Source organism: Hypanus sabinus, chromosome 14 (assembly GCF_030144855.1).
Source record: "Hypanus sabinus isolate sHypSab1 chromosome 14, sHypSab1.hap1, whole genome shotgun sequence".
In the NCBI taxonomy this organism is placed as follows: Eukaryota; Metazoa; Chordata; class Chondrichthyes; order Myliobatiformes; family Dasyatidae; genus Hypanus; species Hypanus sabinus.
In genome coordinates, this window is record NC_082719.1 from 3079511 (window position 1) to 3093269 (window position 13759).

At 39.5% G+C, this 13759-nt stretch overlaps 1 protein-coding gene across 1 annotated transcript in view; it reads left to right on the plus strand.

The window, feature by feature from the left end:
• Nucleotides 1-13759, plus strand: part of wdfy3 (WD repeat and FYVE domain containing 3) — a 354111-nt gene that overhangs the window by 119666 nt on the left and 220686 nt on the right. The window contains exons 5-8 of the mRNA XM_059988693.1: nt 3164-3325; nt 9924-10116; nt 10801-10987; nt 12825-12991. Of these exons, the coding sequence (XP_059844676.1) occupies nt 3164-3325; nt 9924-10116; nt 10801-10987; nt 12825-12991 (709 nt within the window). The remainder of the gene's footprint in view (nt 1-3163; nt 3326-9923; nt 10117-10800; nt 10988-12824; nt 12992-13759) is intronic.

The window sequence follows — 13759 nt, forward strand, 5'->3', positions numbered from 1 at the left end:
CTTTTACACACTTGCATATTTTCCTGTACAGGTACTGTGTTATGTGGGTGTTGCAGGAATCATTTCGTACATAAGGAGCCTTTTACACACTTGCATATTTTCCTGTACAAGTACTGTGTGAAGTGGGTGTGGCAGGAATCATTTCGTACGTAAGGAGCCTTTTACACACTTGCATATTTCCGTAGGCAGGTACTGTGTGAAGTAGGTGTGGCAGGAATCATTTCGTACATAAGGAGCCTTTTACACACTTGCATATTTTCCTGTACAGGTACTGTGTGAAGTGGGTGTGGCAGGAATCACTTCGTACGTAAGGAGCCTTTTGCACACTTGCATATTTTCCTGTACAGGTACTGTGTGAAGTGGGTGTGGCAGGAATCACTTCGTACGTAAGGAGCCTTTTTATCACTTGCATATTTTCCTGTACAGGTACTGTGTGAAGTCGGTGTGGCAGGAATCATTTCGTACCTAAGGAGCCTTTTACACACATGCATATTTTCCTGTACAGGTACTGTGTGAAGTGGGTGTGGCAGGAATCATTTCGTACGTAAGGAGCCTTTTACACACTTGCATATTTTCGTGGGCAGGTACTGTGTGGTGGGTGTGGCAGGAATCATTTCGTACATAAGGAGCCTTTTACACACTTGCATATTTTCCTGTACAGGTACTGTGTGAAGTGGGTGTGGCAGGAATCATTTCGTACATAAGGAGCCTTTTGCACACTTGCATATTTTCCTGTACAGGTACTGTGTGAAGTAGGTGTGGCAGGAATCATTTCGTACGTAAGGAGCCTTTTACACACTTGCATATTTTCCTGTACAAGTACTGTGTGAAGTGGGTGTGGCAGGAATCATTTCGTACATAAGGAGCCTTTTACACACTTGCATATTTTCCTGTACAGGTGGAAGTGGGTGTGGCAGGAATCACTTCGTACGTAAGGAGCCTTTTGCACACTTGCATATTTTCCTGTACAGGTACTGTGTGAAGTGGGTGTGGCAGGAATCATTTCGTACGTAAGGAGCCCTTTACACACTTGCATATTTTCCTGTACAAGTACTGTGTGAAGTGGGTGTGGCAGGAATCATTTCGTACATAAGGAGCCTTTTACACACTTGCATATTTTCCTGTACAGGTGGAAGTGGGTGTGGCAGGAATCACTTCGTACGTAAGGAGCCTTTTGCACACTTGCATATTTTCCTGTACAGGTACTGTGTGAAGTGGGTGTGGCAGGAATCATTTCGTACGTAAGGAGCCTTTTACACACTTGCATATTTTCGTAGGCAGGTACTGTGTGAAGTGGGTGTGGCAGGAATCATTTCGTACGTAAGGAGCCTTTTACACACTTGCATATTTTCCTGTACAGGTACTGTGTGAAGTGGGTGTGGCAGGAATCGTTTCGTACCTAAGGAGGCTTTTACACACTTGCATATTTTCCTGTACAGGTACTGTGTGAAGTGGGTGTGGCAGGAATCATTTCGTACCTAAGGAGGCTTTTACACACTTGCATATTTTTCTGTACAGGTTCTGTGTGAAGTGGGTGTGGCAGGAATCATTTCGTATGTAAGGAGCCTTTTACACACTTGCATATTTTCCTGTACAGGTACTGTGTGAAGTGGGTGTGGCAGGAATCATTTCGTACCTAAGGAGGCTTTTACACACTTGCATATTTTCCTGTACAGGTTCTGTGTGAAGTGGGTGTGGCAGGAATCATTTCGTACGTAAGGAGCCTTTTACACACTTGCATATTTTCCTGTACAGGTACTGTGTGAAGTGGGTGTGGCAGGAATCATTTCGTACGTAAGGAGCCTTTTGCACACTTGCATATTTTCCTGTACAGGTACTGTGTGAAGTGGGTGTGGCAGGAATCATTTCGTACCTAAGGAGCCTTTTACACACTTGCATATTTTCCTGTACAGGTACTGTGTGAAGTGGGTGTGGCAGGAATCATTTCGTACCGAAGGAGCCTTTTACACACTTGCATATTTTCCTGTACAGGTACTGTGTGAAATGGGTGTGGCAGGAATCATTTCGTACCTAAGGAGCCTTTTACACATTTGCATATTTTCCTGTACAGGTACTGTGTGAAGTGGGTGTGGCAGGAATCATTTCGTACGTAAGGAGCCTTTTACACACTTGCATATTTTCGTAGGCAGGTTCTGTGTGAAGTGGGTGTGGCAGGAATCATTTCGTACGTAAGGAGCCTTTTACACACTTGCATATTTTCGTAGGCAGGTTCTGTGTGAAGTGGGTGTGGCAGGAATCATTTGATACATAAGGAGCCTTTTACACACTTGCATATTTTCCTGTACAGGTACTGTGTTATGTGGGTGTTGCAGGAATCATTTCGTACATAAGGAGCCTTTTACACACTTGCATATTTTCCTGTACAGGTACTGTGTTATGTGGGTGTGGCAGGAATCATTTCATACATAAGGAGCCGTTTACACACTTGCATATTTTCCTGTACAGGTACTGTGTGAAGTGGGTGTGGCAGGAATCATTTCGTACATAAGGAGCCTTTTACACACTTGCATATTTTCGTAGGCAGGTTCTGTGTGAAGTGGGTGTGGCAGGAATCATTTCGTACGTAAGGAGCCTTTTACACACTGGAGCTCCAGTTAGCATGCTCCATTTCTCATCCATCCTTTGATCTTTCTGGGTTCACTGGAAAATTCATTATTCTACTGTGTAACATTTTTCAAATATTAAACATGTGTTCTATTAATTGGAATGATATCCAAAAGCCTCGTCTGCTAAGCCAGCACCAACAAAGTGTTAAGTATGCCAGATTAATGGAGTTTTTGGTTGCATCATTTGTTTAGTACATAACAATAGAGGATATTTTTCTTTGCTTCTACTTTTAGCAACTAGTACTAGAACTATCGTTCTTGTGCAATTCTTAACCCATATAGTGTTTAGGTTTTTATAGCTAAAGCTTGCTTTTGAGAAGTGTTAGTGTGGTCAATGAGATTGCTTGCCATGAGTAATTAGTAATAGACAGTTGATCCATGCAGAGCTTCCCAGACGAAGAAAATTTTACCTTTGGAGGATATTTATTTGATAGGGAAGTTGTATTTGAAAGTTTGAATCTGCTGTAATGAAAATACAGTTAGGGGATCAGAATGCTCTTAAAATAACTTGTTTTTCTTTCTTTCCTACAAAACAGAAAACTGTGGACTACATGACAACAATGTCCCTCCCTTCCACACTGGTTAAATGCCTCTACCTGTTCTTTGATCTTCCTCATGTGCCTGATGTACCAGGAGGAGCACAGACAGAACTACCATTGAGCGAACGACGAGCACTGTTGCAAAAAGTGTTTGTGCAGGTGAAATATTATTTCATGTATGAATCTACTTGCCATTTTCTTGAGGTTCTTTCATGTCATATGCAGTTCATTCCATCATTACTACACTTCAACCAGAGGATGTACCCTCTTTTAAAAAAAATATATACTCCCCTTCCCAAACCAATGAGAGTGCTGCTAAGAAGGACAAGGATTGCAGAAACATATGAGCACTGCTACCCATCTAAAACATATTTTGCCTGATTTGGAAATATAGTGGATTCTGGTTAATTGAGCCATTGATTAATCTGGCCAGCCGCTTATTTGGGACAACTGTTAAAGAACAAAAACTAATTGAGAAAATAACCGGAATTCTCTTCCTTTATTTGGGACACTATGCTGCTTAATTGAGCAGGGGACTGTTGATGTACAGTTTCGAACCAGCATTTTTCGCGTGCACTTGCATGGCAGTTAGACACAACACTGTGCATTGAGTGAACAGTTTTTAAATAGTATCAGCTGTGCGTGTTTGTGGTAAGAAGCAGCAATTTTTGTCACTGAGAGTTTGTGAGTAAGACACTTTAGAACTGTTTTGCTCAATGCAATTTTGAGCATTCAGGCTTGGTGATGTCAGAAATGGCCAGGAGTGAAAATGAAACTATTTCACTACTTCAGCAAGTTAGAAACTATTAAGAATTTGAAGGTATCATATTCTTTGTAGTTTTTACTTTGAGGTAATATATTGAATGTTGCAATGAAAACGAAGATGTGAAGGATGCAATTGCCAACAGCATTGCATGAAGGTTGTCCATTAACTGCAGACACTAGGTTAATGTCTATTATGTCTATCACTGTGCCACGCAACAGTGAGAGTAGGAATAGAATTAGGTGGAGGATGAATGCGTGGCTATGGGATTGAAGCAGGGGGCAGGGATTCAAGTTTCTGGATCATTGGGACCTCTTCTGGGGCAGGTGTGACCTGTTCAAGAAGGACAGGTTACATTTGAATCCTGGGGGACCAATATCCTAGCAGGGAGGTTTGCTAGGGCTACAGGGCAGACTTTAAACTAGTAAGATGGCGGGGGGGGGGGGGGGCGGGCGGGAATCAATTTGAGGAAATCATGGGAGAGGAGGTTAGTTCACCAGTAGAGCAAGTAAATAGACAGTGTGTGAGGGAGGAAAGGCAGGTGATGGAGAAGGAATGCGCTCAGCCCGAAGATGTAGGGGAGAAGAAAGAAAAGGATAATAAATTTGAATGCATTGTTAGGGATGAAAAGAGAGGAGGGGGTGGAGAGTATCTTAAATGTATCTATTTTAATGCTAGGAGCATTGTAAGAAAGGTGGATGAGCTTAAAGCGTGGATTGATACCTGGAATTATGATGTTGTAGCTATTAGTGAAACATGGTTGTAGGAAGGGTGTGATTGGCAACTAAATATTCCTGGATTTAGTTGCTTCAGGTGTGATAGAGTAGGAGGGGCCAGAGGAGGAGGTGTTGCATTGCTTGTCCGAGAAAATCTTATGGCAGTGCTTTGGAAGGATAGATTAGAGAGCTCCTCTAGGGAGGCTATTTGGGTGGAATTGAGGAATGGGAAGGGTATAGTAACATTGATAGGAGTGTATTATAGGCCACCTAATGGGGAGCGTGAGTTGGAAGAGCAAATGTGTAAGGATTTAGCAGATATTTGTAGTAAACACAAGGTGGTGATTGTGGGAGATTTTAATTTTCCACACGTAGACTGGGAAGCTCATTCTGTAAAAGGGCTGGATGGTTTAGAGTTTGTGAAATGTGTGCAGGATAGTTTTTTGCAACAATACATAGAATTACCGACTAGAGATGGGGCAGTGTTGGATCTCCTGTTAGGGAATGCGATAGGTCAGCTGACAGATGTATGTGTTGGGGAGCACTTCGGGTCCAGTGATCACAATAACATTAACATCAATATAATTATGGAGAAGGACAGGACAGGACCTAGAGTTGAGATTTTTGATTGGAGAAAGGCTAACTTTGAGGAGATGCGAAGGGATTTAGAGAGAGTGGATTGGGTCAAGTTGTCTTATGGGAAGGATGTAATAGAGAAATGGAGGTCATTTAAGGGTGAAATTATGAGGGTACAGAATCTTTATGTTCCTGTTAGGTTGAAAGGAAAGGTTAAAGGTTTGAAAGCACCATGGTTTTCAAGGGATATTAGAAATTTGGTTCGGAAAAAGAGGGATGTCTACAATAGATATAGGCGGCATGGAGTAATGGAATTTCTCGAGGAATGTAAAGAATGTAAAAGGAATCTTAAGAAAGAGATTAGAAAAGCTAAAAGAAGATACGAGGTTGGTTTGGCAAATAAGGTGAAAGTAAATCCGAAAGGTTTCTACAGTTATATTAAAAGCAAGAGGATAGTGAGGGATAAAATTGGCCCCTTAGAGAATCAGAGTGGTCAGCTATGTGTGGAGCCGAGGGAGATGGGAGAGATTTTGAACGATTTCTTCTCTTCGGTATTCACTAAGGAGAAGGATATTGAATTGTGTAAGGTGTGGGAAACAAGTAAGGAAGTTATGGAACCTATGACAATTAAAGAGGTGGAAGTACTGGCGCTTTTAAGAAATTTAAAAGTGGATAAATCTCCGGGTCCTGACAGGATATTCCCCAGGACCTTGAGGGAAGTTTGTGTAGGAATAGCAGGAGCTCTGACGGAGATCTTTAAGATGTCATTAGAAACGGGGATTGTGCCGGAGGATTGGCGTATTGCTCATGTGGTTCCATTGTTTAAAAAGGGTTCTAGAAGTAAGCCTAGCAATTATAGACCTGTCAGTTTGATATCAGTGGTGGGTAAATTAATGGAAAGTATTCTTAGAGATATTATTAATAATTATCTGGATAGACAGGATCTGATTAGGAGTAGCCAGCATGGATTTGTGCGTGGAAGGTCATGTTTGACAAACCTTATTGAATTTTTTGAAGAAGTTACGAGGAATGTTGACGAGGGTAAGGTAGTGGATGTAGTCTATATGGACTTCAGCAAAGCCTTTGACAAAGTTCCACATGAAAGGTTAGTTAAGAAGGTTCAGTTGTTAGGTATTAATGCTGGAGTAATAAAATGGATTCAACAGTGGCTAGGTGGGAGATGCCAGAGAGTAGTGGTGGATAATTGTTTATCGGGATGGAGGCCGGTGACTAGCGGGGTGCCTCAGGGATCTGTTTTGGGCCCAATGTTGTTTGTAATATACATAAATGATCTGGATGATGGGGTGGTAAATTGGATTAGTAAGTATGCCGATGATACTAAGGTAGGAGGTGTTGTGGATAATGAGGTGGATTTTCAAAGCTTGCAGGGAGATTTATGCCGGTTAGAAGAATGGGCTGAACGTTGGCAGATGGAGTTTAATGCTGAGAAGTGTGAGGTTCTACATTTTGGCAGGAATAATCCAAATGGAACATACAGGGTAAATGGTAGGGCATTGAGGAATGCAGAGGAACAGAGAGATCTAGGAATAACAGTGCATAGTTCCATGAAGGTGGAGTCTCATGTAGATAGGGTGGTGAAGAGGGCTTTTGGAACGCTGGCCTTTATAAATCAAAGCATTGAGTACAGAAGTTGGAATGTAATGTTAAAATTGTACAAGGCATTGGTAAGGCCAAATTTAGAATATTGTGTACAGTTCTGGTCACCGAATTATAGGAAAGATATCAATAAATTAGAGAGAGTGCAGAGACGATTTACTAGGATGTTACCTGGGTTTCAGCACTTAAGTTACAGAGAAAGGTTGAACAAGTTAGGTCTCTATTCATTGGAGCGTAGAAGGTTGAGGGGGGATTTGATCGAGGTATTTAAAATATTGAGAGGGATAGATAGAGTTGACGTGAATAGGCTGTTTTCATTGAGAGTAGGGGAGATTCAAACGAGAGGACATGATTTGAGAGTTAGGGGGCAGAAGTTTAAGGGAAACACAAGGGGGTATTTCTTTACTCAGAGAGTGATAGCTGTGTGGAATGAGCTTCCTGTAGAAGTAGTAGAGGCCAGTTCAGTTGTGTCATTTAAGGTAAAATTGGATAGGTATATGGACAGGAAAGGAGTGGAGGGTTATGGGCTGAATGCGGGTAGGTGGGACTAGGTGAGATTAAGAGTTCGGCACGGACTAGGAGGGCTGAGATGGCCTGTTTCCGTGCTGTGATTGTTATATGGTTATAGTTTTATAGGTCTGCAGTAGAATTGGTGGTGTTCTAATTACTTATGTATTTCATTTAAATACATAATTTATAGCTCAGTTTGTCTCTTTTTTATACTTTATTAACAATATTTATGAAACTTCAGCTAATTGGGGCAGCGCTTAATCAGACCAAAATCCTGGCCCCGATGTATCCCATTTAACCGGAATCTCCTGTATATTGTTTTGATTGGGCTTAGTGTAAATATAACTTTTTGCATAGTAACATGGTCAGAGTACTGTTTCCAGAAGAACTGAAGCAGTTCAACAAATGGCTTATAGTTGACCAGCTCAAAAGGAGTGGGCAATAACTGGTGGCCTTGCTTGTTATGTTTACATGCTGTAAATGAATTAGCTTAAAGTAGCAGCTCTCTAGTGCAAATGATCACTTTTTATTCATCATTCAGTGAACAGAATTGAGCAATAACACTGGACAGCAAAGATTTTGCTTCCTGAATAGTTTTGAGTGCATCTTGTGCATTTTGGGTTGCTGATCATGAAAATCACCGTGACATTTCCCTATTACACACCATTTTAAAAAAAATAGCTTGTATTGTTATTTCAACTCATAATTTATGTGAATTACAATGTTGCCCACAATGTAAGCTGAAAAGGTTTCTATCTTATCCAGGCATGCCTGGGCATGATTAGGCAGGGCAGATGCTGCATGACAAGACAGGTTTTAGAAACAAAGAAAGCCTACAGCACAATACAGGCCCGTTAGCGCACAAAGCTGTGCCGAACATGTCCTTACCTGAGAAATTACCTAGGGTTACCCATAGACCTCTATTTTTCTGATTTCCATCCAGGAGAGAATTTAAAGAAGCTTAATGAAAATGATTCTGTGAATGAAAGGCTTATCATATGAAAAGTGTTTGATGCCTCTGGGCCAGTAAACACTGGAATTCAGAAATATCAGGGGTGACCTCATTGAAACCTATCAAATGTTGAGAGGCCTTGACGTCGAGAGGATGTTTCCTATCCGGGCGGGGGGGTAGGGGTGGGTGGGAAAGAGTCTTAAGACCAGAGGACACTGCCTTAGCATAGAGGGGCATCCTTTTAGTACGGGGATGAGAAGGAATTTCTTTCACCAGAGGGCGGTGAATCTGTGACTCTCACTGCCACAGACAGCTGTGGAGGACATAATTGTGTATATTTAAGGCAGAAGTTTATAGTATCTTGATTAGTCAATGGGCCAAATAGTCTAATTCTGCTCCTCTATCTTATAGTTTTATGGACACTGATACTGATATGGATTTTGAACCCTTTGTGTCAATTGAGCCTCATCTGGTAACTCAATCTGAGTTAAATGACCTGGTCAGAGAACTTGGGTTTGTCAAATGGAAATGCAAATTTCAGGACTGTAAGGATGGAATCTGCTGTCGCCAGAAACAAAAGTTTCTGTGAAGGATTTTGATATTTGAGTCAGATGTTTCCCAGAATAACTGACGCTAAGATTAAGAAAGGCATTTTTGGTTTGTCCACGAATCAAAAGGAATCTAAAATTACCATGACAGGCAATTCGAAGAACTTGTGGGACCAGAGAAAATCATATGGAAGGTAATCAACGATGTTGAAAGTTTTCTTGGCGACTACATGCAACTGGTTGACAACATGCTTCAAGAATACAAAACCGTGTAAACATGTCACTAAAGATTAATTTTCTGCATTCCCATTTAGATTTCTTCTCTGCAAATCTTGGTGTTGTCAGTAATGAGCATGGTGAAAGGCTTTACCAGGACATTGCAGTTAACAATAAACCGTACCCGGGTAACTGGAATCCATCAATGATGGCTGATTATTGTTAGATATTTAAGTGAGAAGCCTCAGGCACTAAGTACAAACAAAAATCATCAACAAAATATTTTTAGCTTAGTTGCACTGTTATGAAATTATATGCATTATATTCAATGAAAGCTAATTTCTTGTTTCTTCAAATTCCTACATGGTACAAATAGTCTGAAATTATATTTTGTTTAGCTTCAGGTGGTCTTTCATAAGCATAACATTTCTGAGGAAGCAACACCTTTGGGAAAACTTTGCTGTCCAGTGGAATTTTTAACTGGGGCTTTTAAAATGTTTAGATTAGGTTCTGCAACTTCATTATTGCTATTGTAATTGTTGAATCTGCAGTTTCAGTATTGCTGTTTGATGTACTTGATTAAAAAACCAACAACTGACAAAGCTCATGGAACATCAGTCTATATATGACCAAATTTATAAACCATATTCTAATCATATTTGGAATTCCTGTTTGAATCTGGTATTTTTAAAGGAATATGTTAGTATTTTTAAATGATACCATGATTACATCGATAGGATGCATTACTGGGTTCATTTTTGTTGTGCGGCTCAGCTATGAAGGTTGCCAAGTTTGCAAGCACATAAAATAAATGCATTCATAGAATTTGGCAACACAGTTCTGTTTCTTTGTTTGATAGATCTTGGTGAAACTCTGCAGCTGTGTGTCACCAGCAGAAGAACTTGCCCAAAAAGATGACCTACAGCTACTGTTCAGTGCTATTACCTCCTGGTGTCCTCCCCACAATATTCTTTGGAGAAAGAGTGCAGGAGAGGTGCTAATGACCATATCTCGCCATGGTCTTAGTCTCAATGTGATCAAATATATTCATGGTAGGTACCTGAAATATCATTTCATTTGTATTTTTTATATCCAAAGAAGATTGTGAACTGTAATTCAATTTTAGCTCTAATTTCATTAGGATTGGTTTGTTATCACATATACTGGGATATGGTGAAAAGGTTTTGTTTTGTGTGTTAGCCAGATGTCTGCCATAAGTTGTAAAAAGAAAACAATGCAGAACTGAAGTGTTGCAGTTATAGATATACAGGCAATAGTGAGGTAAATTGGGAGTTCAAGCTTTAATCTTCCAGTGTGAGGCCTTTTGAAGAGTTGTGTTTGAACCTGGTGGTTGGAGTTTTTATCCTCTTCTCAGTGGGAGAGGGGTGATGGGAGAATGACCAGGGTGGGAGGGAACCTTGATTATATTTGTTGCTTTTCTGATTAACTTCTGACATTTATATTTGTTGTCTAACTTAAAACTATACTTGTCAGCTGGGGCCAATATATTTAAAGATTATCTGCAATAAGTTGTAAAGCAGGGTCAAAAAGTTTAATACTGTCATAAAAACAGTGTACCTAATTTTGCATTGGACAAATTATTTTTTGAAGAACCTGCATGAAGTTATCAAGAAAATTGTTCTGTTTTCCCTCATTTGTTTGGAAGAATAAAATATTAGTTGAATTTATCCCAACAACTTTCCAAAATGTTAATACTCTGTTACTTTTGTATATAGAGAAAGAATGTGTAGCCACATGTATCCAGAATATGCAGCAATCAGAAGACCTTTTACCATTGGAAGTTGTTGAAATGTTTGCTGGGCTCTCCTGCTTTCTTAAAGACTCCAGTGATATATCACAAGTTCTATTGGATGATTTTCGGTCTTGCCAAGGTTACCAATTTCTCTGTGATCTTCTGCTCAAGTAAGTGTACAGTAGATTTATGGTTACTAAAGCAAAATTCTGTGGACTAAATTCAGTAATCTGACCCAGGGGCCCAGTGAGTGGAAAGGAAGTGTGGAAACTGGAACTCGAGTGAGTGGATTGAAAAGGTGGGAACAGGTGATCTAATGAAAGGAAATGAAGTGGAAGCAGCAGGACGTTGGTGAAAGGGAACATTGAATGGGAACTGGGCTCCAGAAAAGGACTAGAACCAGCACTTCAGTGGGCAAAAGGGGAGTACAGCCACATCACCTTGTGAGTCTGATGGCAAGCCATTGGGATTTCTGAATGTAGGATAGCGGGTTATTGGAGGTTTTTGTTTTACAAGGTGCTGGAAATAGCAGTTTGTGGAACATCACTAATGGGTGATCACAGAGGGGTAACATTTTCTCATGGTTCTTGTTAATAACCTTATCCGTAGGTATCTTTTCTTAAGTGCAGTATGTAATTTGCTTCATCAATTAGATTGAAGATCAATGACTTGAAATATTAACAACCTTCTTCATTGATGCTCCCCGAATTGCTGAGAATTTTCCATATATTTTCTACAAAAGAGAATTTATTCTGCTTTCTGTTATCCTCTGTAGCTTACTGTTTAGTTTCATGGTAAATATGTGCAGTTTAACATACATCTGATGGGATATTGTGAATACTATAGTCATGCTTCTGTTCTACTATCTAATAGCATCTAATTTCAGTTAGGGTATAAAACACATCTGTCTACCCGTGCTTTCAGTTGTGTTGGCATAGTGATAGGAGGAATAAATAAAATTGTATCAGATCTTGAATGTGAAGATTTTCTGAGAGTGTATGTGTACCCTGAGGAGATGATGGTTTATTTAGTTTCATTTTTAAAATTATGGAATGTATACACTGGGTTAGAAACTTGTTCCAGTTATTTGTGCAAAATGTGAATCATGATGGTGTTTGTGCATTGAATTCCCTCCCCAAGGATTTTTGTCGTACAGAATTGTAAAATATTGCAGTGACTAGATTAAACCTACACACATTGAAGAGATTGAATTTATTTCAGATTGATTTTAGTTCAGAAATGAAAAAGCAGGCCAGTCTGTGTTTATTAAAAGCACTCTTTGTACGCTATAAAATTGTTTTTCACTGCACTGTAATGGTGCTTTTAAGTGTACACTAAGTAAAACTTAGCAGTGAATGAAGATGAGGTAATTTGGCAGGAATCAGTCTTGTGCCTTTTTTTTTTTTGCTATTGTCACATCACCAATAATTTTTTTGGATGTCACAATTTTGCTAAGGCAGTTGTGTTGAACCCAATTTAGTACTTGAATCTTTTAATGACAATCACCGAGTGAACAGTTACTCTCTTCTCTCATCTATAGTAAGCTGTAGTATGCGTGAAGCTGTAGTATTGAGTGTAACTTTATGACTGGCAATGTTCAATTTAGCAGTAAACACTGAGTTTTTGGTATTAATATTGACCTGAAATTTCCATTAAACTACCTGTTCTTCGCAGTCATTGGTCATCACCTTGCAGGACCTGTTTTCAATTACAATAAGTTCCCTGGTCCAAACTTCTGGTGAGTACTTTGATTGAATCAGGGATCAACAAGACCCTCAACTGTCAGCTGCCCCACTGAAATAACTAAGCAACTTCCATCTCCCTCTGTATGTCCAAATGCACTCAAAATCCTCCCTTGCTATTTGCTGATGACTAAATTGGGGCTGTTCTTCATTATAATCTTTAAAATTGGAGGTGATTTGTAGAAAGAAGACTCTGCAGTTAGTTTTAATTATGTTTTGTAAATAACTGATGTTTCCAACTTATTTCTGTACATGCAAATTTTAGATTGGAGCAAACAAAAGAGCTTGATGCTAAAGAAGCATTAAAAGACTTGGTACACTTGGTGACTTCATTGACAACCTACGGGATCAATGAATTAAGACTCACAGGCATAAGTAGTGGAGCACCTTTCCTTCTGCCAGGATTTGCAGTACCACAACCTTCTGGCAAAGGTAATACAATGAATTCTTTCTCAATATTTATTTGAAGTGTAGAACTATCATAAATCTCCTGCAAGGAAGTTTTCATTTCTTGAAAATGTAATATGGTGACCTAATTCATGTTAGCACTCCATTTTGATGCACATGATCATTTCTGTTGCAATCATTATCGCTAGATAAATTTTGATAATGAAGTTTTAATGTTGATCAGGTGTCTTGAAATATGTTTAAATATAATTGTGCTTTTGTGGTGTTGGTTACAATACTAAACAAAATTGGAATTTTAATTCTTTTATTATTTTCACATACTGAAGTACAGTGAAAAGCTTGTCTTACACAGATCAAATAATTTAACAGTGCTTTGTGATAGAACAGGATAAAACAAAAGCAATGACCAATTAAGTGTGACAGTGACAGAGGAAGTCCTGTGCAGGTAAGTAATAAGGTAAAAGGTCAATGGTCCATCTTATACTACAGAACTATTTAATAACTACAGAACTATTTAATAGCTTATATTAGCAAAGTGAGTGTTGACCTTGAGGCTGGCAGTATGTGTTTTCAGGCTTCTGTATCTACCCAATGAAAGAGGGAAGAAATGTTTGAGTAAGTAAGAGGCAAGTTTGGTTTCCATAATGTGATAAGCTGTGTCCACAACTCCTAGCAATTTCTTGTGGTCATGTGTAAAATATTGTGCATCCAAATAGGATGCTTTCTATGGTGTATCGATAAAAATTGGTAATGGTCATGCCAAATTTCATTAGCTTCCTGAGGAAGAAGAGG